We start from the raw sequence: 23,944 nt of genomic DNA on the forward strand, positions 1-23,944 counted from the left end.
TTTGGATTTCAATGGCACCCGGCAGGCAGTGTAAGTTTCATGCTCCTTCGCCGCCTTCGGCGGCTCATAAGCTCCTGATTGTACATACTGCGGTATGCCAAAAGGCATATGTCCAGCTGAAACGACGCCGAACAGTGAAAAAATCAAGCCTGTAGCCTTAGCCGTTATTGAGGTATGGTTGTCTGAAGGCATCAGTCAGTTACTTACTCAGTCAGTCAGTCCCTAGAAAACTCTGTTTAGTAAATTGTTCAAAGCATTTCGGGTTGATCTGAAGACTTGTTTGGGCCTAACCAACATTATAAAAGCAGAAGTAATATCTTGTGATGTTTTCATCACAAGATTTGAATCTATAAATTTGAACTCCATAATTTCTATAACTATGAACATATTAGTACAATGGACCTTTTATTTTAGTATGAGTAGTAGTTGGTACTTTGGCTGATCCTTCATGAGGTTGTAACTGTGATTAACTCTTTTAAAATATTGTGACTGGTTTTGTGAAAAGCAGGCTATTTAGTGGTCATGAGCTTACAGAAAAACTTCACAAACAAGTATAAGAAAAAATTAGGAATTTTAAATTAGAGTAGGGACAGTGTATAATGCTGCAATAAAAAGTACTGAAACAAGCTGGATTGGAGTAGTACGTAATGTCCAAATACTGTAAAACAATAAGAAGTTAATATCCCTACTGTGCTACAGTGCAGCACTAGACACTGTCCCTACTCTAATTTAAAATTCCTATTTTTTTCTTATACTTTTTATTTTAGATGTGTTTGTCAACAATGGAAATACATGGTATGGGGTTGTTGTGCAATGAAGTGGATGATGTAATGGCACAATGGTTGATGTAACACTTTCACACTTCAGATCAAAGGAACCGCCCGGGCTGCGAAATGTAGCCCAGCTGGCCGGGCTGGGCTACATTTCCGCTACAACTAGGCTGTTTTGACAGGTAGACTATTTTGACATATAAGGAAGATCAGGAGTGAATGTGGGAATTACAACTATTATGCAATACTTTGAAGTTGTATTTAAAGCCTAAAAGTTATTAAATCAATCAGTTAAAAGCCTTTGAAGTTACTTCATGTATTTGAGAGTACTTTTGATGTACTTGAAAGTGCTTTTGATATGGTTTGGTATAGTTTCAAAAAAGTTTCAACTATAGCACTAGCACTTATTATGTAAGGTTTTCAAAATGTATAAGAAACCTATATCACCAAGAAATAGTTTTATTGTGGGATTCAGTTTGTCTCAATTGAGAGCCACAATAGACTCAATTGTAAGCCACATGAAACCCACAATGTAAAGTGCATCTTGCCTATATAGGTTTTATATACATTTTAGTAGTTTTTAAAAGAAGCACTTAACACAAATAGGCAGATCAAATGAATTATTCCTTTGATCTGCCCAAATCAAAGGGATTATTTCTTTGATCTACCCATGCAAAGTGTTACATATTAGCTGTAACACGGAACATTCGGGCTTTACCTGAAATGTATGCCCTCGGGCCTGCAGCTCTCGGGCAGTCGGGCATACATATCAGGCAAAGCCCCCATGTCCGTGTTACAACTATTACTTGTAAAATTCACTACATGATGGGTCTTAGGTCTGTGTTCTCCAGACATCTGGATAACTCAGAACACTACACTACTGCTGAAGATAACAAAGGTTAATTTGCAATTTGTGGTCTTTTTGCTGACGGTGCAAGGTGTCGATTTGTGGTAGCTTGATTACTTCCAAACATTTGTCCATTCACAGTTGTTGTGATGTCGCAACCTAATCTGAGTAGCTCCGCCACACCACGATGATAAGTTAGTTATTACTGGGTGATAACTAACTTATCACACAGTACCAGAGCTATGTATCACCCAACATGGCACTTTGACAATAGTGCCACGTTGGGTTTAGAACAAATGTCAAGAGTGCCATCTGGCCATCAGTCCCAGTAGTGTACAGTGAAGAACCAATATCTTCTGGCTCCATTGCATCACATGTTGATGCAACGCCATTCCACCAACCCCAGACAATGGTGGTGAATCACCCCTACTTTGCCATCTCCATACTTTGTAGCCTGTATGTAGTGTCTCTCTAGTACATAGCTACGAAGTTACATCTCTACACCATTTAGATGAAATCTTGTACACACCAACAGAAACTTTAACAAGAATATAAAATAATATCTGTAAACTTCCACGCACTGGGATATAGCATAGTTATATCCGGTATACTCAAATCATATCATTGTTATTACACTCATCCTCAACTCCACCTTGGACTTACATAGTAACAATGATGTTACCCTTGTAATATAGGTATAACTCTACCTAGAATTATCCAAAACATGGTTATGATTTATTACACAAGAAAAGAGTTGTTTACCATAATAATTATTATATTAAACTAACGAGCCACAAATCTTAGTAGCTATAATTAGGCTATTTAGTTATACAGCGACAATAATCTAAGCCATTCACACAAACATCTATTAACAATTATACTGCAATAACTTGTTCTGTTATTGTGTCTCTTGTTGCTATTGTACATGTGTGGTAGTATATATTTATCATAGCAACAAGAGACACAACAGTAATTATCAGTCTGTACCATCTACAAATGACTTTGATTAGTGTCCTGTATGGGCCAGTTATTGCTAATAAGATTTGTGTCATTCTTGTGTATACAAATTTTTATATATGGGTTGGAAACACCACATACATGATAACACATAGACAAGTTTCACTTATAATATACGCGCATTGAGCTGGATCCTCAAAAACGTTTAATAACTCACGGATGCAATTACACACAATTTTGAAATTTGTAGCACTGCTTGACCTGCTAAAACTATTCAAAATCTTTTCATTCAAATGTCTGACGCAGTATTTACAGCCAATCAAAATTTTCACCATACATTACATATGGGAAGCCACAAAAGTGCAATGTCCATAACAGCCTTTTCCAAACTTGTAATGGAGCCAAGACGGGCGTGTCTGTTGTTGACACCTTGCTTATCATCTGGTTGGCTGAAATGTTAACTCTCTTGAGGAGAAACAAGTTGATGTTGTGCTACCTCTAAAAACCAGGTGCCATGCAGCTATCTAATTCATCTGGAATTAACCATAGATAGTATATGCTACTATGAATTAACCAACTATGTATTACTACTTTACAATAGGGTAGTTTGGGTTGTGCAATAATATTATTAGCTAATTCTCGTATTTCGTAATTCATAAATTTTTTGTAATTCGCTCAATTACATTGCTATGCACTGCTAATGAATCACTTGTTAAACAAACCGCTTTAACCAACATATTACGCACAGAAGTATCTTCTAAACTGTTTTATAGTTTGACTATCGTGTTTTTTCCCACAAATTCTCTCGACAAAGCCTCATAGCTGCTCTTCATTTTCATTCAGGTAAGTAAGGGATACGCCCCCTTTCAACTCTAAGCGATAGGCTATTCCTGATAGTGTACAAGGCCTGCACCATTGTTTTTCAGATGTTAGACGCCTGAAAACCTCAAAGGGAAGGTAGTTTACAAAGCCTGAGAGAAGTCGCCACACCCGTATTTCAGTCTGCCGAAAAGAAACCACCTCAGAGCAAAGTTCACCTATGCAAAAGTTTAATACAGACTTCATTTCGCTTTTACTTCTTACGTAAAAGCTGCTTGTACCATTATTTAACGATTTTGCTCACATGGGTGCGTACGGACAAACATAGATAGGTAGATAGGTACACACACACACTTTTACGAAAACAATTTCAGTAAACCAGGCGCATGCCCACAGCCGGTTGAAACTCACTTTTAATTTTTAGCTGTTTTTCAGGATCCAGCACAACTTGTACATACTATAGTGGTCACCTCTTTATAAAGACCACCTTCTACCAAAGACTAGAGTTGCACCGATATGCATTTTTTCACATTTGCCGATACCAATTATTTGCCTATTCCTGTAACCGATATGCCGATATTTACCGATATTCTTCATTTCTTCAGAACAGAGGAGGAGGAGCAGAAAATCACCTAAAGTTTATGCGTATAAACTGCATTTGTAATGATAATGTAATTAATGTAATTAATTACGTGGGCGGCCGACTTTTACAATGTTTTACACAGTTTTGCTACTATCTCCTTTCATGGAAAAGGAAGCCAAGTAGTTATAAAACAGCTAATCAAACAGTGTTTTAGTGGGACTACAGAGCCTTTGTGAAGAGTGATCAACTAATTGCGTGGGCGGCCGATAAATATACACAGCCTACTATATAGCCTTGCAACCACACTTGTGCAAACAAACAAACTCAAATAGTTACGAAACAGTTACAACAAACCACTTACTGCTACATTCACCACCTTCTTTACTTTCACCTGTTCATTGTCGTCAACTTAACGATTGATTGTGGGTTTCGGTTAACCGGCAAGTTATTTCCGCTTCGTAGCCGATACCAATACTTGTAAAATTAGCTAATATCGGTTGTTACCGATAATTCAACCGATTATCGGTGCAACACTACCAAAGACCACCTCTTTATAAAAATGTTTGATTCTTAAATTGCTGCTATCTTGTTGCTTTAGAGCATATCCCCATAGGATGGTCTTATTGATCAGTTGTGTGCCACATGCCTAGAAAAGTCAGAGTGATATCTGATTTGTAATACAGCAATACCCAACTGCTTGGCTGAACAAAATGTCCATGAAACTAAAAGTAACTGACTACTAAAGGAGCTAGTATCTGGTGAGGCCAAGTAACGAATGTTAATACCGGCAACTAACCATAACTTATAAAGATTTGGTGACTCATGCAGTTCCTAATTAACTGTAACTCTAATTGGTTAGTAATTTGGCCACATTTTTCTCCTCTACATTGAATATTGAAAAAGGTACCAATTTACTAGCCAATTAGAGTTAAGAGGGAGTTAATTAGGAATGCAGCAAGACTGCACGAGTCAATGATAAAGGATCAATGTTACAGATTTTTGTAAATTATAGTTAGTTGCCAGTAATAACATTTATTTCTTGGTCTCACCAGATATTAACTCCGTTAGTTACTTAGTTTCATGGACACTTCCTTTTGTATAGCTATACAGGGGTATCGTATAGCTATACAGGGGTATTGTATAGCTATACAGGGGTATTGTATAGCTATACAGGGGTATTGTATAGCTATACAGGGGTATTGTATAGCTATACAGGGGTATTGTATAGCTATACAGGGGTATTGTATAGCTATACAGGGGTATTGTATAGCTATACAGGGGTATTGTATAGCTATACAGGGGTATTGTATAGCTATACAGGGGTATTGTATAGCTATACAGGGGTATTGTATAGCTATACAGGGGTATTGTATAGCTATACAGGGGTATTGTATCATAAATCAGATATCACTCTGGCTTTTCTAGGCATAACATGTGGTGCACAATTCATCGATAAGACTGTCCTATGGGGATACACTCTAAACAATTTAGACATTAAAGTTAAAAGGTCTTTATAAAGAGGTGGTCTTTATAAAGAGGTGACCACTAAGTGAAATGACCTAATTACCATTCCAGTCCACCATCCCATTCCACTGAATCCAGATGCCCGTAACTATTTGATGTAACTATTCCATTTGGTTAATTCTTAATAATTACATCTCAGACGGTTTATCACATTACCTGTAGGGGATATTTCTTAGAGGCTGCTAAGGATCAAGTACTATTATTATCACAACTACTGGTAGAGACTGTTAACAATGGTGACATGTCAGCCACAGGAAAGTTGTTGTCATTAGCAACAACAGTTGAGGGACATTGTCAGTCATTATCAGAACATATTGATATTGTAAGAAATCTTCTTCGTTGTTACTTTGACTTGATCAAGATATCTCAGAAAGATGGTAAGATTTATAACCTGAGGGTACACATTGTTATATACACCCTACAGGTGATTGTGATATTGAGTGTGACATGTTGTTGACTAGTTGTTGTGATGTCATCATCTCACTGTTGTCACGACAACAAGATGGTTTAAGTAACTATGTGTTCTCTTCAGTTATCAAGACAGTATTATCTAATGTGAGTAGTCCTTTGTGTTGTTGATGTGATGATGTGGTCACTTGTAGGAGATGAGAAGTTATTTTGGTGCTGCTAGTAGATCACCTAAAGGTATGGAATGAGATGTACTTCTCATGTTTATGACTTTGTGGCATGAGACTATTGACAATTGTTAGATTACAGCAAGGATACAATAATCAACTAACCAGTCAGTGACCCATGTAATGTCTTGGTAGTGTAGCATCATCTCTGTACATTTTCTTCAGTCTCTGTACTCTCTCTCAAGTCACTTATGTGGTCTCACAACTTTTCCTCGAGGTGTCTGCATTCAGTGGAATGGAATGGTAATTAGATAATTTCACCCATTGGTCACTTCTTTATAAAGACCACATTTAACAAAGGCCACCTCTTTATAAAGACCATTTTATTCTAATGTTTAAATTGCTGCCATCTTGTTGTTTTAGAGTCCCATAGGATGGTCTTACTGATCAGTTGCCACATGCCTAGAAAAGTCAGAGTGATATCTGATTTGTAATACAGCAATGGCCCCATGTAAATACAACTTGGCTATACAAAAAGGACATGTCCATGAAACTAAAAGTACATGATGACCAGAGTTGGGAGTAACCTGTTACGTAATATTATTACTTTTGTGGTACCTAAGTAATATAACGAAATACGCTATAAAAACAGGTAATATAGCTCAAGTTACTTTACTTACAAATGTATCGCATTACCTAAGTAATATAGTTACTGTAACGAGTCTAATATTACGTAATATTATTACTACAAGTAACGAAATTACTAATCTCGTTAGTAATCCACTGAGTAATGCCTAGCCACAACGAAGTATTGAAGCCTACTGAATGAAGCTTATTCACCAGCTTATTACTTATAACCAAGATTTGCACATTGTCCAACAACACAATCATGTCACGTGATAAGGTGGTAGTTTCACACGTGACAGCTTAAGGCTATGGACACAAAGTAATATAATATGTAATATTACTATAGTTACTTTATTATATGGGTAATATGTAACTGTAACTAAATAGTTCAGTTGCAAGTAATATGTAATATGTAACTAGTTACTTGTAAATGTAACTAGTTACTTTGTAAAAGTAACTTGCCCAACACTGATGATGACTACAGGAGCTAATATCTGGTGAGGCCAAGAAATGAATGTTAATACCGGCAACTAATGGTAATTTATAATAGTTTGGTCCTTCATCATTGACTTGTGCTGTCTTACTGCGTTCCTAATTAATTCCCTGTCATTGCCTCTAATTGGCTAGTAATTTGGCCACATTTTTTCTCCTTTACAATAATTATTGGAAAAGGTACCAATTTACTAGCCAGTTTACTATTGGAAAAGGTACCAATTTACTAGCCAGTTTATTATAGTTAGTTGCCAGTATTAACATTCATTTCTTGGCCTCACCAGATATTAGCTCCTTTAGTTGCTTAGTTTCATGGATATATCTTTTTTGTACAGTCAAGCTGTTTTTTGTATAGTATTCAGAGTACAATATAACGGTCGGTCATCGGCCATTTTCCGACCGAGTGATGCTGTTGACCAATCAATGTAGCCGTTGGTCAGCCATTTGTGCCGATCAAATTTTCCACAACTGTATTTCTTTATTATTAGTATGTATTATTATAGTTATTATTATTATCGTATTGTTATCTTTCCTTTTTAATTGCTGCGTGAAGTCTTGATCCCGTCGAAGCATTGATTTGATGCGCATGCGTAAGCTAGAGCACTTCACCTCGTGTTTACCCCAATTATCGATTGTGGGTTGCAGTCGATCTTGTGAAGAAATGATTGCTACACTGACTAGTACACGAGTGGCGCCTTCCAGGAGAAGAAAAGAAAGCAATATTTGCGAAGTGGAGTTACGATATTAAGTATAAGATGGCCATTTCATGGTTAGAATGTGTAGAGAATGCACTGGCTGGAGAGAGTGGAATGAAAGGCAGGTGATAAAAGTGTTCTGCACACGGCAGGTTCGAGAGCATTGATCTATTGCAATTCACAAGAGAAATAACTAGTCGGATAGTTATAATTCAATCTGTGTTGACTCAACACCAGTTGTAACAAAGCATTTAGCCCAGCTAAGTCTACAAACTGGCTGTACAATACATTGATTCATAGTTGTTGTTTTTTTGTAAAATGTATGCAGCAATACAAAGTTGTACATGTATTATATACTAATAAACACAATTAATTCTCTGTACAATGTATGTGCGTAAAGTTTAAGGCTCAAACGAATAGTAGTTTTCTGTATTCGAATATTTACTCAACTATTGTCCGAATACTCGAATATTCGGTGTAAGGTTTCATTGCTATGAATGGCCACTACCAAGAAGCCTATAAAGAACCACAAACAAGTTTGTGGCTTTCGTATGAATAACTTACTGAGAAGAAAAGGGTAGCATAGTGTCCTTTCTGAAAGGATTACTGCAGCGATATTGTGATGGAAAGTGTTTATAACAAGGTAGAAGTATCTGGAGTAAGCCATGAATCCATATGAAGTCTTGTGCTTACGGCGATCTGCCACAGCATTAGTACATCTTCACCAATTAGTGGCTGCCTAATGCTATTTCTACTGTTCGCTTCTTCACTACCATTCTTTCCATTCAATAGCATCATCTCCGCTTCCTTAATTGCTTACAGCTAATCATGTGCCATTGTATAACGATCACGTGCAAATATTCGGGAGTTAATTTTATTATTCGAATACTATGCCAACGAATATTAATACGAATAATCGGCTATTCGTTTGAGCCCTAGTAAAGTTCAGTGATAAGTAGCTGAAAGTGGTCTCAGATTCAATCTCAGAGTGATTCCTTTTTCAAAAATTTCTTGAGGGGGCATGCCCCCAGACCCCCCTAGAAGGCTTGTGCTTCGCACTGCGGGGTGTGCTTCACACACTGGGATAGTACACCACTATCTTATGGCCATGCAATTTCAGAAATGGCCAATCGAATTTACTTTTGATTGGCCATTCTGTCCAAGCAATAATTTTCCCTTATATTGTACACTGTTATTGTTGTATCATAAATCAGATATCACTCTGGCTTTTCTAGGCATAACATGTGGTGCACAATTCATCGATGAGACTGTCCTATGGGGATACAACAATTTAGACATTAAAGTAAAACGGTCTTTATAAAGAGGTGGTCTTTGTTAGAAGGTGGTCTTATAAAGAGGTGACCATTAAATGAAATTACCTAATTTCCATTCCACCGTTCCATTGCACTGAATCTAGGTGCCCTTCTCCTTGTGCTGTGTTGAGTCTTGTTGGCTTGTTTCTTTTACAGGATGATGGCTAGGGGTGCACCGATACATTAATCAGCTTATCAGTTAAGAGTTTATCGGCTATTATTTGCCTATATCGGTATCAGATAAATGACTATTGATATAACCGATATTGATCATGTGATATATGTATATAGTTTACCTTTACTCATGTGTCTTACTCAATAGGCAGCTACGTCAAGAAGATGCGCAGAGATTCCACAACAGCTTGGGCATGGCTTATAAGTATGCATGCGTCGATCATATTTTTATATAATAAACTCATGTTGACAAGCTATCTGTACTCATTACTCACATAGCAAAATTCCAATCAGGTCCGCTAATAAAACGTTGACCAGTTATCCTACCAATCAATAACTTCTATTTAAAGCTATACAATGCTCATTGAGCTAATTGTGTTTCCATGCCAGACGGTTAGCCAACCCCTTCAATATTATTGGCTGTCTCTGTGTGGATGTTTGTGATGAAAAGAGGAGGCTATCCCCAGAGAATGCAGCAGTGCTACTGTTTGTAAAAGGAATAACCTCAATGTAGCAACATCACTATTAGCCAACAGTGTAGCAACATCACTATTAGCTAACAGTGTAGCAACATCACTATAGCTAACAGTGTAGCAACATCACTATTAGCCAACAGTGTAGCAACATCACTATTAGCTAACAGTGTAGCAACATCACTATTAGCTAACAGTGTAGCAACATCACTATAGCCAACAGTGTAGCAACATCACTATTAGCTAACAGTGTAGCAACATCACTATTAGCTAACAGTGTAGCAACATCACTATAGCTAACAGTGTAGCAACATCACTATAGCTAACAGTGTAGCAACATCACTATTAGCTAACAGTGTAGCAACATCACTATTAGCTAACAGTGTAGCAACATCACTATTAGCTAACAGTGTAGCAACATCACTATAGCTAACAGTGTAGCAACATCACTATAGCTAACAGTGTAGCAACATCACTATAGCTAACAGTGTAGCAACATCACTATTAGCTAACAGTGTAGCAACATCACTATTAGCTAACAGTGTAGCAACATCACTATTAGCTAACAGTGTAGCAACATCACTATTAGCCAACAGTGTAGCAACATCACTATAGTTAACAGTGTAGCAACATCACTATAGCTAACAGTGTAGCAACATCACTATTAGCTAACAGTGTAGCAACATCACTATAGCTAACAGTGTAGCAACATCACTATTAGCTAACAGTGTAGCAACATCACTATAGCTAACAGTGTAGCAACATCACTATTAGCTAACAGTGTAGCAACATCACTATAGTTAACAGTGTAGCAACATCACTATTAGCTAACAGTGTAGCAACATCACTATAGCTAACAGTGTAGCAACATCACTATAGCAACATCACTATTAGCTAACAGTGTAGCAACATCACTATAGCTAACAGTATAGCAACATCACTATAGCTAACAGTGTAGCAACATCACTATAGCAACATCACTATAGCTAACAGCATTATTTTATAGTATTATACTTATTTCATAAAGATTTTAACAATTGTTCATTGATTTAATATTTATAAGAATGATGTGTACAATAACAATATGTATATATGCATTATAAGTATCATTACATCCCAGTGCGTGGGAATATCAAAGCGCCGCGCTGGGTTATAACTACCATACAGCTAGACAGAGTGGCGCTGTTACTGTACGATATATTAGTTATCACTGGGTGATAACTAACTTATCACCCTGTTGCGGAGCCACTCAGTCTCTTTCGTTACATCATAATAACCGTGAATGGCATTGTTTACCAATGGAACAAAGAGCCAAATAAGGAAATATTGATACAAAACACACCAATACAGCACTTAAAACTAGCTAAATCTTACAAGAAAACTGTTAATCCTTTACACAATAACACTACAAGTTACTAATACGATAGTTTAACAAATGTCAAGAATAGTCCGTGACGAGTTTCGCTCCAGCAATCACTCCCAACGGTCACTATGGTGAAGAACTAACTTCCTCTAGCTTCATCATTCTGTCTCGGACTATGGTAGTCACTTGTTGGTCTTTATTTTTCTCTTGCACACCACGCGACACCACCATACCAATTTTTGACGAAGGAGAATCGTACCTGGAACTGCTGCTTCATAACACCACCCTTCGCTACAGTTTGTAGGCAGTATGTAAGGTCTTCTTGTAGCTACTAAGTAGAATCTCCACACAATTCGGACGAAATCTTGAGCACAGTGACAGGAACTCAAACCGGAACTTAATTTACTATCCGTAAACTTCTGCGCACTCCCGCGCACTGGGATATAAAATAGTTATATCCCATATACTCGGATGATATCATTGTTATTACACGAGTCCGAGGCGGACACAATGATATCACTCTCATACCGGGATATAACTATAACGTATTGGCCCTTATCTGCTATACTTTATCGGTCATCGGTATATCGGCAGAATCCTGTATCGGTGCACTCCTAGACTGATGGCTACAGTAGAGTACATGGCTGTGCTTAGTTGGATAGAAAGAGAAGGCATGGTATCTAACTCCCCCCACGAGTTAGCTTCTGTTTTTTAAAACTGACGTGTTGCTTGCTTTTTCCACTTGCCAGACTGAAAACTTACAGTAATCACAGCTGCTTCTCGTGTAATCAATTATTTAATAAATAGTTGCAAGAGTGTGGCTATAAACCTTGAGGCATTACAACTTGTACATTACTCCACTGTAGTGATCTCTGCTGCTCTTCTGCTGCTGGTACTGAATCAATTAAGCAATCACTAACTACCTCCCACTTAGACTTATGATTACTGACTTGTGAAGACACCTTTCTTGAGTGAAGTGGTAACTGACTTGTGAAGACACCTTTCTTGAGTGAAGTGGTAACTAACTTGTGAAGACACCTTTCTTGAGTGAAGTGGTAACTGACTTGTGAAGACACCTTTCTTGAGTGAAGTGGTAACTAACTTGTGAAGACACCTTTCTTTAGTGAAGTGGTAACTGACTTGTGAAGACACCTTTCTTGAGTGAAGTGGTAACTGACTTGTGAAGACACCTTTCTTGAGTGAAGTGGTAACTGACTTGTGAAGACACCTTTCTTTAGTGAAGTGGTAACTGACTTGTGAAGACACCTTTCTTTAGTGAAGTGGTAACTGACTTGTGAAGACACCTTTCTTGAGTGAAGTGGTAACTGACTTGTGAAGACACCTTTCTTTAGTGAAGTGGTAACTAACTTGTGAAGACACCTTTCTTGAGTGAAGTGGTAACTGACTTGTGAAGACACTTTTCTTTAGTGAAGTGGTAATTGACTTGTGAAGACACCTTTCTTGAGTGAAGTAGTAACTAACTTGTGAAGACACCTTTCTTTAGTGAAGTGGTAATTGACTTGTGAAGACACCTTTCTTGAGTGAAGTAGTAACTGACTTGTGAAGACACTTTTCTTTAGTGAAGTGGTAACTGACTTGTGAAGACACCTTTCTTGAGTGATGTGGTAACTGACTTGTGAAGACACCTTTCTTGAGTGAAGTGGTAACTGACTTGTGAAGACACCTTTCTTGAGTGAAGTGGTAACTGACTTGTGAAGACACCTTTCTTGAATGAAGTGGTAACCGACTTGTGAAGACACCTTTCTTGAGTGAAGTGGTAACTGACTTGTGAAGACACCTTTCTTTAGTGAAGTGGTAACTGACTTGTGAAGACACCTTTCTTGAGTGAAGTGGTAACTGACTTGTGAAGACACCTTTCTTGAGTGAAGTGGTAACTGACTTGTGAAGACACCTTTCTTGAGTGAAGTAGTAACTGACTTGTGAAGACACCTTTCTTGAGTGAAGTGGTAACTGACTTGTGAAGACACCTTTCTTGAATGATGTGGTAACTGACTTGTGAAGACACCTTTCTTTAGTGAAGTGGTAACTGACTTGTGAAGACACCTTTCTTGAGTGAAGTGGTAACTGACTTGTGAAGACACCTTTCTTTAGTGAAGTAGTAACTGACTTGTGAAGACACCTTTCTTTAGTGAAGTGGTAACTGACTTGTGAAGACACCTTTCTTGAGTGATGTGGTAACTGACTTGTGAAGACACCTTTCTTGAATGAAGTGGTAACTGACTTGTGAAGACACCTTTCTTTAGTGAAGTGGTAACTGACTTGTGAAGACACCTTTCTTGAGTGAAGTGGTAACTAACTTGTGAAGACACTTTTCTTTAGTGAAGTGGTAACTGACTTGTGAAGACACCTTTCTTGAATGAAGTGGTAACTGACTTGTGAAGACACCTTTCTTGAATGAAGTGGTAACTGACTTGTGAAGACACCTTTCTTTAGTGAAGTGGTAACTGACTTGTGAAGACACCTTTCTTGAATGAAGTGGTAACTGACTTGTGAAGACACCTTTCTTGAGTGAAGTGGTAACTGACTTGTGAAGACACCTTTCTTGAGTGAAGTGGTAACTGACTTGTGAAGACACCTTTCTTGAATGAAGTAGTAACTGACTTGTGAAGACACCTTTCTTTAGTGAAGTGGTAACTGACTTGTGAAGACACCTTTCTTGAGTGAAGTGGTAACTAACTTGTGAAGACACCTTTCTTTAGTGAAGTGGTAACTGACTTGTGAAGACACCTTTCTTGAATGAAGTGGTAACTGACTTGTGAAGACACCTTTCTTGAATGAAGTGGTAACTGACTTGTGAAGACACCTTTCTTTAGTGAAGTGGTAACTGACTTGTGAAGACACCTTTCTTGAATGAAATGGTAACTGACTTGTGAAGACACCTTTCTTTAGTGAAGTGGTAACTGACTTGTGAAGACACCTTTCTTGAGTGAAGTGGTAACTGACTTGTGAAGACACCTTTCTTGAATGAAGTGGTAACTGACTTGTGAAGACACCTTTCTTTAGTGAAGTGGTAACTGACTTGTGAAGACACCTTTCTTGAGTGAAGTGGTAACTAACTTGTGAAGACACCTTTCTTTAGTGAAGTGGTAACTGACTTGTGAAGACACCTTTCTTGAATGAAGTGGTAACTGACTTGTGAAGACACCTTTCTTGAATGAAGTGGTAACTGACTTGTGAAGACACCTTTCTTTAGTGAAGTGGTAACTGACTTGTGAAGACACCTTTCTTGAATGAAGTGGTAACTGACTTGTGAAGACACCTTTCTTGAGTGAAGTGGTAACTGACTTGTGAAGACATCTTTCTTGAGTGAAGTGGTAACTGACTTGTGAAGACACCTTTCTTGAATGAAGTAGTAACTGACTTGTGAAGACACCTTTCTTTAGTGAAGTGGTAACTGACTTGTGAAGACACCTTTCTTGAGTGAAGTGGTAACTAACTTGTGAAGACACCTTTCTTTAGTGAAGTGGTAACTGACTTGTGAAGACACCTTTCTTGAATGAAGTGGTAACTGACTTGTGAAGACACCTTTCTTGAATGAAGTGGTAACTGACTTGTGAAGACACCTTTCTTTAGTGAAGTGGTAACTGACTTGTGAAGACACCTTTCTTGAATGAAATGGTAACTGACTTGTGAAGACATCTTTCTTGAGTGAAGTGGTAACTGACTTGTGAAGACACCTTTCTTTAGTGAAGTGGTAACTGACTTGTGAAGACACCTTTCTTGAGTGAAGTGGTAACTAACTTGTGAAGACACCTTTCTTTAGTGAAGTGGTAATTGACTTGTGAAGACACCTTTCTTGAGTGAAGTGGTAATTGACTTGTGAAGACACCTTTCTTGAGTGAAGTGGTAACTGACTTGTGAAGACACCTTTCTTTAGTGAAGTGGTAATTGACTTGTGAAGATACCTTTCTTGAGTGAAGTAGTAACTAACTTGTGAAGACACCTTTCTTTAGTGAAGTGGTAATTGACTTGTGAAGACACCTTTCTTGAGTGAAGTAGTAACTGACTTGTGAAGACACCTTTCTTGAGTGAAGTGGTAACTAACTTGTGAAGACACCTTTCTTTAGTGAAGTGGTAATTGACTTGTGAAGACACCTTTCTTGAGTGAAGTGGTAACTGACTTGTGAAGACACCTTTCTTTAGTGAAGTGGTAACTGACTTGTGAAGACACCTTTTTTGTGTGAAGTGGTAACTGACTTGTGAAGACACCTTTCTTTAGTGAAGTGGTAACTGACTTGTGAAGACACCTTTCTTGAGTGAAGTGGTAACTGACTTGTGAAGACACCTTTCTTGAGTGAAGTGGTAACTGACTTGTGAAGACACCTTTCTTGAGTGAAGTGGTAACTGACTTGTGAAGACACCTTTCTTGAGTGAAGTGGTAACTGACTTGTGAAGACACCTTTCTTGAGTGAAGTGGTAACTGACTTGTGAAGACACCTTTCTTGAGTGAAGTGGTAACTGACTTGTGAAGACACCTTTCTTTAGTGAAGTGGTAACTGACTTGTGAAGACACCTTTCTTGAGTGATGTGGTAACTGACTTGTGAAGACACCTTTCTTGAGTGAAGTGGTAACTGACTTGTGAAGACACCTTTCTTGAGTGAAGTGGTAACTGACTTGTGAAGACACCTTTCTTGAGTGAAGTGGTAACTGACTTGTGAAGACACCTTTCTTGAGTGAAGTGGTAACTGACTTGTGAAGACACCTTTCTTGAGTGAAGTGGTAACTGACTTGTGAAGACACCTTTCTTGTGTGAAGTGGTAACTGACTTGTGAAGACACCTTTCTTGAGTGAAGTGGTAACTGACTTGTGAAGACACCTTTCTTGAGTGAAGTGGTAACTGACTTGTGAAGACACCTTTCTTGTGTGAAGTGGTAACTGACTTGTGAAGACACCTTTCTTGAGTGAAGTGGTAACTGACTTGTGAAGACACCTTTCTTGAGTGAAGTGGTAACTGACTTGTGAAGACACCTTTCTTGAGTGAAGTGGTAACTGACTTGTGAAGACACCTTTCTTGAGTGAAGTGGTAACTGACTTGTGAAGACACCTTTCTTTAGTGAAGTGGTAACTGACTTGTGAAGACACCTTTCTTGAGTGAAGTGGTAACTGACTTGTGAAGACACCTTTCTTGAGTGAAGTGGTAACTGACTTGTGAAGACACCTTTCTTGAGTGAAGTGGTAACTGACTTGTGAAGACACCTTTCTTGAGTGAAGTGGTAACTGACTTGTGAAGACACCTTTCTTGAGTGAAGTGGTAACTGACTTGTGAAGACACCTTTCTTGAGTGAAGTGGTAACTGACTTGTGAAGACACCTTTCTTGTGTGAAGTGGTAACTGACTTGTGAAGACACCTTTCTTGAGTGAAGTGGTAACTGACTTGTGAAGACACCTTTCTTGAGTGAAGTGGTAACTAACTTGTGAAGACACCTTTCTTGACTGAAGTGGTAACTGACATGGCTATTCATAACAGGTATGGCATTTCACTGCCGTTTTAATTCAATGCCATTCCACTCCGAATTCACTGCCATTTCAATACCGTTCACCTGCCATTACAACAGAACAAAATGCTGGCAAAACAGGAACTGACGTCATCACATGACCCATTTTGGGTCATGTGGGAACGTGTTGCCAACACTGTCTTACACACTAAGTGTTTAATAGTTGTTGAATTTTGCAATCTTAGTAGGATTTTCCTCAAAGTGTGGCTATTACTTTAATAATTTCACAAAGTGTAATTTATACTTACTGTCAGAGAAAATATTCAGTTTTCATAATTTATCTTAACGCTATCTTCTCCGTGTCGCACATTTCCTAATCACTCACATGGTATAACATGTACACTGAAACTAAATATTACAATGTTGAGAAGTTGTAATGAAGATATACAATACAATAACTTAAATATATTTTAACTATTATTCTCCTTCAGGTGGTATGACAGGGGACAACCCCACACTTGTTTTACATAACTTGAATAACCTGATGAACCTGTTATGTGGTTGTTGTCATGCCAACCCATCCCACTATCTACAAGTTTCCATGGCGATGATGGACCATATTGCTCCATCAATAGTACCAGATCATGTTCCATGGCCAACAAGAGAACACTTCAAATACTTCATGGAAGTGTAAGAGATCACCAGATAGTTTTGATTGTGGAATTGCATTTATTATAGTCATCTTCATGTCAAGAGACAGTTTGATGAAAATCCTGTTCTGTGGAGTTTGTTACAACTACTAGCTGAAGGTAATTGTCAGTTAAACAATGTTACTTGTAAACATCACTAGGTACCTTAACAGAACAGCCCCTAATAATAGTACACTCAGTACAACTATAATAATTGTACATAATTTACTTTCTTGTTTTCCTGACTGCAGACTCATCGTCCATTTTGTGGTGTTCTGGTTTGGTGTGTGCTCTAATGTGTGTGCTGGTTAACCATTGGCTGAATATGAAGAACAAGTTAGCATTGGACACACCCACTGAGCTGAAGGCTTCTTGTAGTGTAGTAGAAGTGTTGGCAAAGGTGTGAGTATAAAATACACACTTGTCTGCTGCACATCCACACTGGCTACTATCATGTGTCTTAATGTTTAGAAATTGTGTATGAATATATTTCAAACATTCAAAATTCCATTTATATTTATACAAAGTAAGTACAGTTAATTAGTTGATGGTTTGGATGAGTGAATAGTTGGTGAATTAGATATTGTGGATCTTTTACCAGGCAAGATGGCTACACTCTTCAATGGTGCACATTTCTGAAGTGTTTCATCTGCTAACTGCTCCTGAATTGTTCCAAATAATGAGTTCCATCTATGATCACATTAAGGTAAGCTCCACCAGTCATAGTGTATCTATACCAAAACAGCCAAGCTGTAAAAAAGGTACGGCCCCCAAAAAAGCCAGGGTGAAAAAAGATGTGAAATCCAAGGTGACGGCCAAGAAATGACTGTGATGGTTAGTGAATGGCAAAAAGTTTTAATAAGGACAATTCAGGTGAATTTGTGTTGCCTTCTCTCCATTCAGTACCTAGTATGGTTATATTTAATTTTTTGTCATTGACCTACCATCACTTGGCTATCACCTTGGATTTCACATCTTCTTTCACCCTGGCTTATTTTGGAGGGGCGCACCCTTTTTCACAACTTATGCCTTGGCTATATTGGTATAGGTATCACTTCTTTTTGTATTTGTATACTCCAAAGCCGGCCACAGGCCAGTTTTGGAGATTCTTTTACTTGTCTTTTTCTTTACTGCAGAAGAAATCAAGAGCTGAATGCTGTGGATATTTTCATTTTTTCCTTATAATGATGCATTTAAACAAAAAAATTAATACTGTATTTAAACTATCCCGTGAACTCTCTCCTACAGGTTGGCTGGCTTGTAGCAGAAATCTCTACTGGGTGACTTGATTGTAGCTGAACTCTCTACACAGTGACTTGTTTGTAGCTCCATTATAAAAAATTGCTATAACTTGCACATGCTTTAATCGATTTTCTTTGAATTTGGAGGGCATCATACAACACATCTACAGTCCAAATTTCGTATAGTCAGATAAATAACAATGGAGTTATGCACGATTTTTGAAAACATAGCAAATTTTTGTCATGGAAACAGGGTAAACCGCTTGAAGGAATGACTTGAAAATCAGTCTGTACATGGAGTAACCATTGCAGTGCAAAACCTTTTGTGGTTTGAAAGAAACTGCGCTATCAGTCATGGAGTTAAGACAAAGACGCCAACCATGTAACAAGTGCACAATCAAATTTTGTAAAAGTATTACTTGCCATGCCTACCAGACAAACTAGTTAATGGAATTAGATATATAGGTAGATTAGTTATTTTAGAACACCCTTTCAATGGTTTACAAGAAATCAGATCGAAAGTCAACCAGGTGTAACGTAATCGAGCTACTCTAATAGTGCAGTCACTCTGTTAGAACATTCAGCTACGTAATAAGTCATTTTATTAGAATGTTCAGCTACAATCAAGTCACCATGTAGAGAGTTCAAGTTACCCTGTAGAGAGTTCAGTTATGTTACAAGTCACCCTGTAGAGTTCAGCTGTGTTACCCCATAGGGAGATCAGCCACAATAAATTATACATGTGGTTCTGTTCCAAACAAATCACCCTGTAGAGAGATCAGCAATGTTTGTAGAAATAAATAAATAAAAAATAATAAAATTTTTAAAATGATGCGAATTTGGGTTGCTGTATGTTTTGGGCTTCTCCTTGTATGGTATGTAAAATGTTTTCTGTGAAAGATTTCACCACTGGTGGTTCCCAGTTGTTCAAGGATGCTGTTGTGCCAATGATTTATCGTTGCTCTTTGTTAGATAATTGTTTCTTTGTGGCATGTATGGTACTCGCTAATTGGAAATTGGTGCCTTTAGTGTGCTAATACTGTTGTCTGGCGATATTTCAATGAATCCTGGCCACATCAAGTACCCCTGCACAGTATGTCACAAATCTGTAAATTCAAATCACAAAGCAGTACTGTGTGATAATTGTCAGCTGTGGTGTCATACTCGTTGCGTTAGTATGAATGACTCATTGTGTCATGGAATGGTATTCGAATTATTCATCATAATGTCCAAGGGTTGCACTCAAAGATGGATGAACTTTCTGTATGGTTTCATAAATGTGTTGGAAAAGGTATTATTTTTTGTTTAGTGAAACATGGATCAAACCAAACAGTCCTCCTCTAGGAGTGCCAGGTTTTCAAACTTTTCTCTCTCTCTCTCCAGTTCAGGTTCAATCTAAAAACAGCAGAAGTGAGAATTTCCTGCTGTGTTTGTGTCGAATACTATTGAGGTTGATCACCTGCATGGATATTTGTAACCGTATTGAAGAAATCATGTTCTAGTTTGTGCATTTGCTGCTACTTTGTATCCTCTAAACATCATTGTATTGCAGTTGTTTCTTTCTATCAGTCACCATCCACAAGTGTCAAAGATGCTATCAATGAACTCAGTAATGTTTTTTTCACAGCTATTGTCACACACTAATCGGCTGGTGATTTTAACATTAATTTGTTAGGTAATTCAAATTCTGGAGTTGACTACATGAATCTTTTGTCAGATCTTGGATTACAGCAGCATGTTTCTGAACCGTCTTGTATTTCGAAAAACTTCTACTACACTTATTGATCATGTCATTAGTAGCACATCCCTCCTGGAGGAGACTGAGTGTGGCACTCCACTAGACATTGGGTGGCCTGCAGTTTTGAATCCTGGGGTAGGAGGGATTTTTTCCTTTCTTTGGCCCATTTCTGTTTCACCTTATTGTTTGCTAGGTTAAGTAATCGTTTAAAGTCTCCAGTTCTTGTTAGGTTAGGTAATCCAAAGGCTGCAGCACATGTTGCTGTCAGACCTTCAGTGCTGCTGGTCACTGTAAAGTACTAATAATAATAATAATCACTGAAAGCTACTCAGTCAGTACAAGTAATTGGCATTAGTGATCATAGGATTCAGATTATGGACTTCAATATCAATATCCGCAGAAGAGAGCCCAGAATATCATGGGTTCGCTCCCTTAAAAAATGTATTTGGGATCAAGTGAGGGAGTCTTTAGCCACTGCTCCCTGGAGTGTTATGGAAATGTATGATGATATAAATGATAAGTGGGAATTTTTCCATGGGGTATTATTTCATACCATTCAATCTTTTGCTCCTCTCAAAAAGTTCATTCTAAGAAGTCTAAAAGGTCCACTCCGTGGATTTGTGACTCTATTTTGGAAAAGATCAAACTTAAGAATAAGGCTAAGCGGATTGCCGAACAATCTGGGAACTCTGTTGATATTGAATTCTACAAGCAATGTAAAAATAATCTTAAATCAGTGATACGTCAAGCTAAGATGGATCACTTACGTGATTCTATGTTGCAATGTAAACAGTCTCCTCAGAAGGCAGCCTACACGTGGTCTTGTATAAACAATGTACTTGGTCATTCAAGCTCTCCCAATTCTTCTAATTCCACATCATCATTAGACTGTACTAATGAGTTTTTTCAGGCTGTGGCTATAACTTCCCAGCATCAGAGTGCCATTTCTTTCCATACCACTCCCTCGCATGGCGATAATGACTTCTGTTTTAATGAAATTACTGTTCCAGCACTTTTATCTCACATTAATAAACTTGATGTTAAAAAGTCTACAGGCCCTGATGGCCTATCTGTAAAGAGGTTGCTAACAAAATTGCTATTCCACTTACTAAATTATTTAACCGATCACAGAAATATGGTATAGTTCCAGCAGGCTGGAAACAGGCTCATATAACTGCAGTTCACAAGGGTGGTGATTGCAATTATTAGCTGTCACAAACATTTTCTGAATGCTGACTTGCTAAAGTTACTGTTAGATACGCTAGTCTTATCTTACTTGGACTATGCCCTTCCTGTATGGGGTCCTCCACTTTGTCAACAGTCCTTGCATCGATTGGAATGTATGTAAAACAGAGCAGTGCAGATGACTATGCAACTATCTAAGTTGACCATCACTTTGTCAACAGTCCTTGCATCGTTTGGAACGTATGCAAAACAGAGCAGTGCAGATGACTATGCAACTATCTAAGTTTGACCATGTATCTCAGTATTATCCACAACTCAATTGGTTACCATTTAAGAAACTCATTCAATTTCAGTATTCTTGTCTAATGTTTCGCCAATACCACCAAGTCAAATGTATTCCTTTATCACCTCCGATTCAGTTTGGCCGCTGCCATTCCCAATATGATACCAGGACAAATGACTATTTGCTAATTCCCAAACGTTGCGCCTTGCATTTACTGAGAAAATTTTTAGGTTTACTGCTGCTCACTGGTGGAATGCTGACTTCCATCCTGCCATCAAAGACCTCTGTTACCAGCAATTCCACCATGATTATCATGTATATCTACTTAATAATTTGTAACATTTAGTTTGTATTTGTTGTCTGTTTTGTAATGTGAATTTGTTTTTGTATTATGTGTTGTTCAGTTGTTCTTACTTGTATATTGTGTGTTTAGCTAATTTTTGTATTTTTTAGTGTTACTGTATGTTGTCACTCCTGCAAGGAAGAACAGCTCTAGCCGATTGCGTGGAGTTTAAACAATAAATCAAATCAATGTACAGTTCAGCTATGTTAATACAAGTTATCCCATAGAGAATTCAGTTACAAACAAATTGTCCTGTGGAGAGATCAGTTACAAACAAGTCACCCAGTAGAGAGGTCAGCTACAAACAAGTCACCCAGTAGATAGTTCAGCTACAAATAAGTAACCCTGGAGAGAGTTCAGCTACAAACAAGTCACTCTGTAGTGAGTTCAGCTACAAACAAATCACCCTGTGGAGAGATCAGCTACAAACAAGTCACCCTGTATGGAGTGAAAATAAGAAGAAAAAATACAAAGAAACTAAGACAAACTTTGAAGGTACATATCTCAGTGATGGCTGGCTCAAATTTGAAACAGGAGGTGCCCCACCCTGAGGAAGTTTCCACAGTAAAAATGGTTAATTTCTGTGTAGGAACTATTGAGCTATCGAAGCGTTAAAATGTTGCTTTCTTGGTTCCTGTAAATACACACTTGTCTGCCGTGCTCCTGCACTGACTGTACTTGGCTACACGACATGCTATCATGTGTCTTGATTACATACATCAACATATATCACTATAGCTCCATCAGTTATAATGTACGAGTACACAAAAAAAATTGGAATTTTAACCATAGCACATCAATAAAAAGTACTGAAACAAGTAGTGCACAATATTAAATCACAGTAAAATAACAAGAAGTGTTTACTGTGCTCAAGATATAATGGAAATGCACAGTAGGGATATAACACTTATTATTGTTTTACTGTGATTTAATATCATGCACTACTCCAGCTTGTTTCAGTATTTTTTATCAATGTGCTACTGTTCTTTACTCTAGTTGAAAATTCCAAATTTTTTTTGTGTACTTGTTTGTTAACTTTTTTGTAAATAATTATTATGACTGGTGAACCCACACATACCGCATCTGAAATGGCGCCGTGCGCCCCAGCTATATCAATTATCGTCCGAAAATTGAAGTATCCATTATGCTTCGTTGTCAGCTATGTTCAACCCGTTACACAGCATTTTGAATCAAGAACTGTTCGAAAAACACCTCTGCAATCCACGCATACCAAAAGAAAGAAATGGTGCTGCGCACCCCAGTTATATCAATTATAGTCTGAAAAGTGAAGTATCCATTATGCTTCGTTGTCGACTATGTTCAACCCAGCTACACAGCAGTATGAATCAAGAACTGTTTGAAAAGCACCTCTGCAATCAAAATAGCCACTATGAAAAATACGGACAATTTCTGTTACAAAGGGAAGCCATCATGTGCTACCACTAAATCAACACTTTTCGCTGTCAGCAAAGATGAATGGGACACAAAGGAGGACACTGGTAAGTCTATAAAGAATGCATTGTACGTACTGGGGTATAAAGGCACTTGTCGGGCTGAAGTGATGTCGAACAGTGAAAAAATCAAGCCCGTAGCCTTAGCTGTTATCAAGTTACGCTTGTCTGAAGGCATCAGTTAGTTATTCAGTCAGTAGAAAATTCCATTAAATAATTTTTTTAAATTCCGTGGCAACTTGTTGAAAGTGTTTCGGGTCGATCTGAAAGCTTTGTTTGGACTTATACTGCCTCATCGTTGTCAGGGAAAATTGAGGCTGGTTTTTGGGTGATGTTATTTCGTGG

At 37.9% G+C, this 23,944-nt stretch overlaps 1 protein-coding gene across 1 annotated transcript in view; it reads left to right on the plus strand.

Moving 5' to 3' along the window:
* The window catches only part of LOC136265659 (integrator complex subunit 5-like), a 56,872-nt gene that overhangs the window by 32,545 nt on the left and 383 nt on the right, over positions 1-23,944 (plus strand). Inside the window, exons 16-22 of the mRNA XM_066060554.1 lie at positions 5,663-5,877; positions 5,925-6,055; positions 6,103-6,145; positions 17,161-17,359; positions 17,408-17,478; positions 17,610-17,758; positions 17,960-18,064. Of these exons, the coding sequence (XP_065916626.1) occupies positions 5,663-5,877; positions 5,925-6,055; positions 6,103-6,145; positions 17,161-17,359; positions 17,408-17,478; positions 17,610-17,758; positions 17,960-18,064 (913 nt within the window). The remainder of the gene's footprint in view (positions 1-5,662; positions 5,878-5,924; positions 6,056-6,102; positions 6,146-17,160; positions 17,360-17,407; positions 17,479-17,609; positions 17,759-17,959; positions 18,065-23,944) is intronic.

Source organism: Dysidea avara, chromosome 9 (genome assembly GCF_963678975.1).
Source record: "Dysidea avara chromosome 9, odDysAvar1.4, whole genome shotgun sequence".
Taxonomy (NCBI): domain Eukaryota; kingdom Metazoa; phylum Porifera; class Demospongiae; order Dictyoceratida; family Dysideidae; genus Dysidea; species Dysidea avara.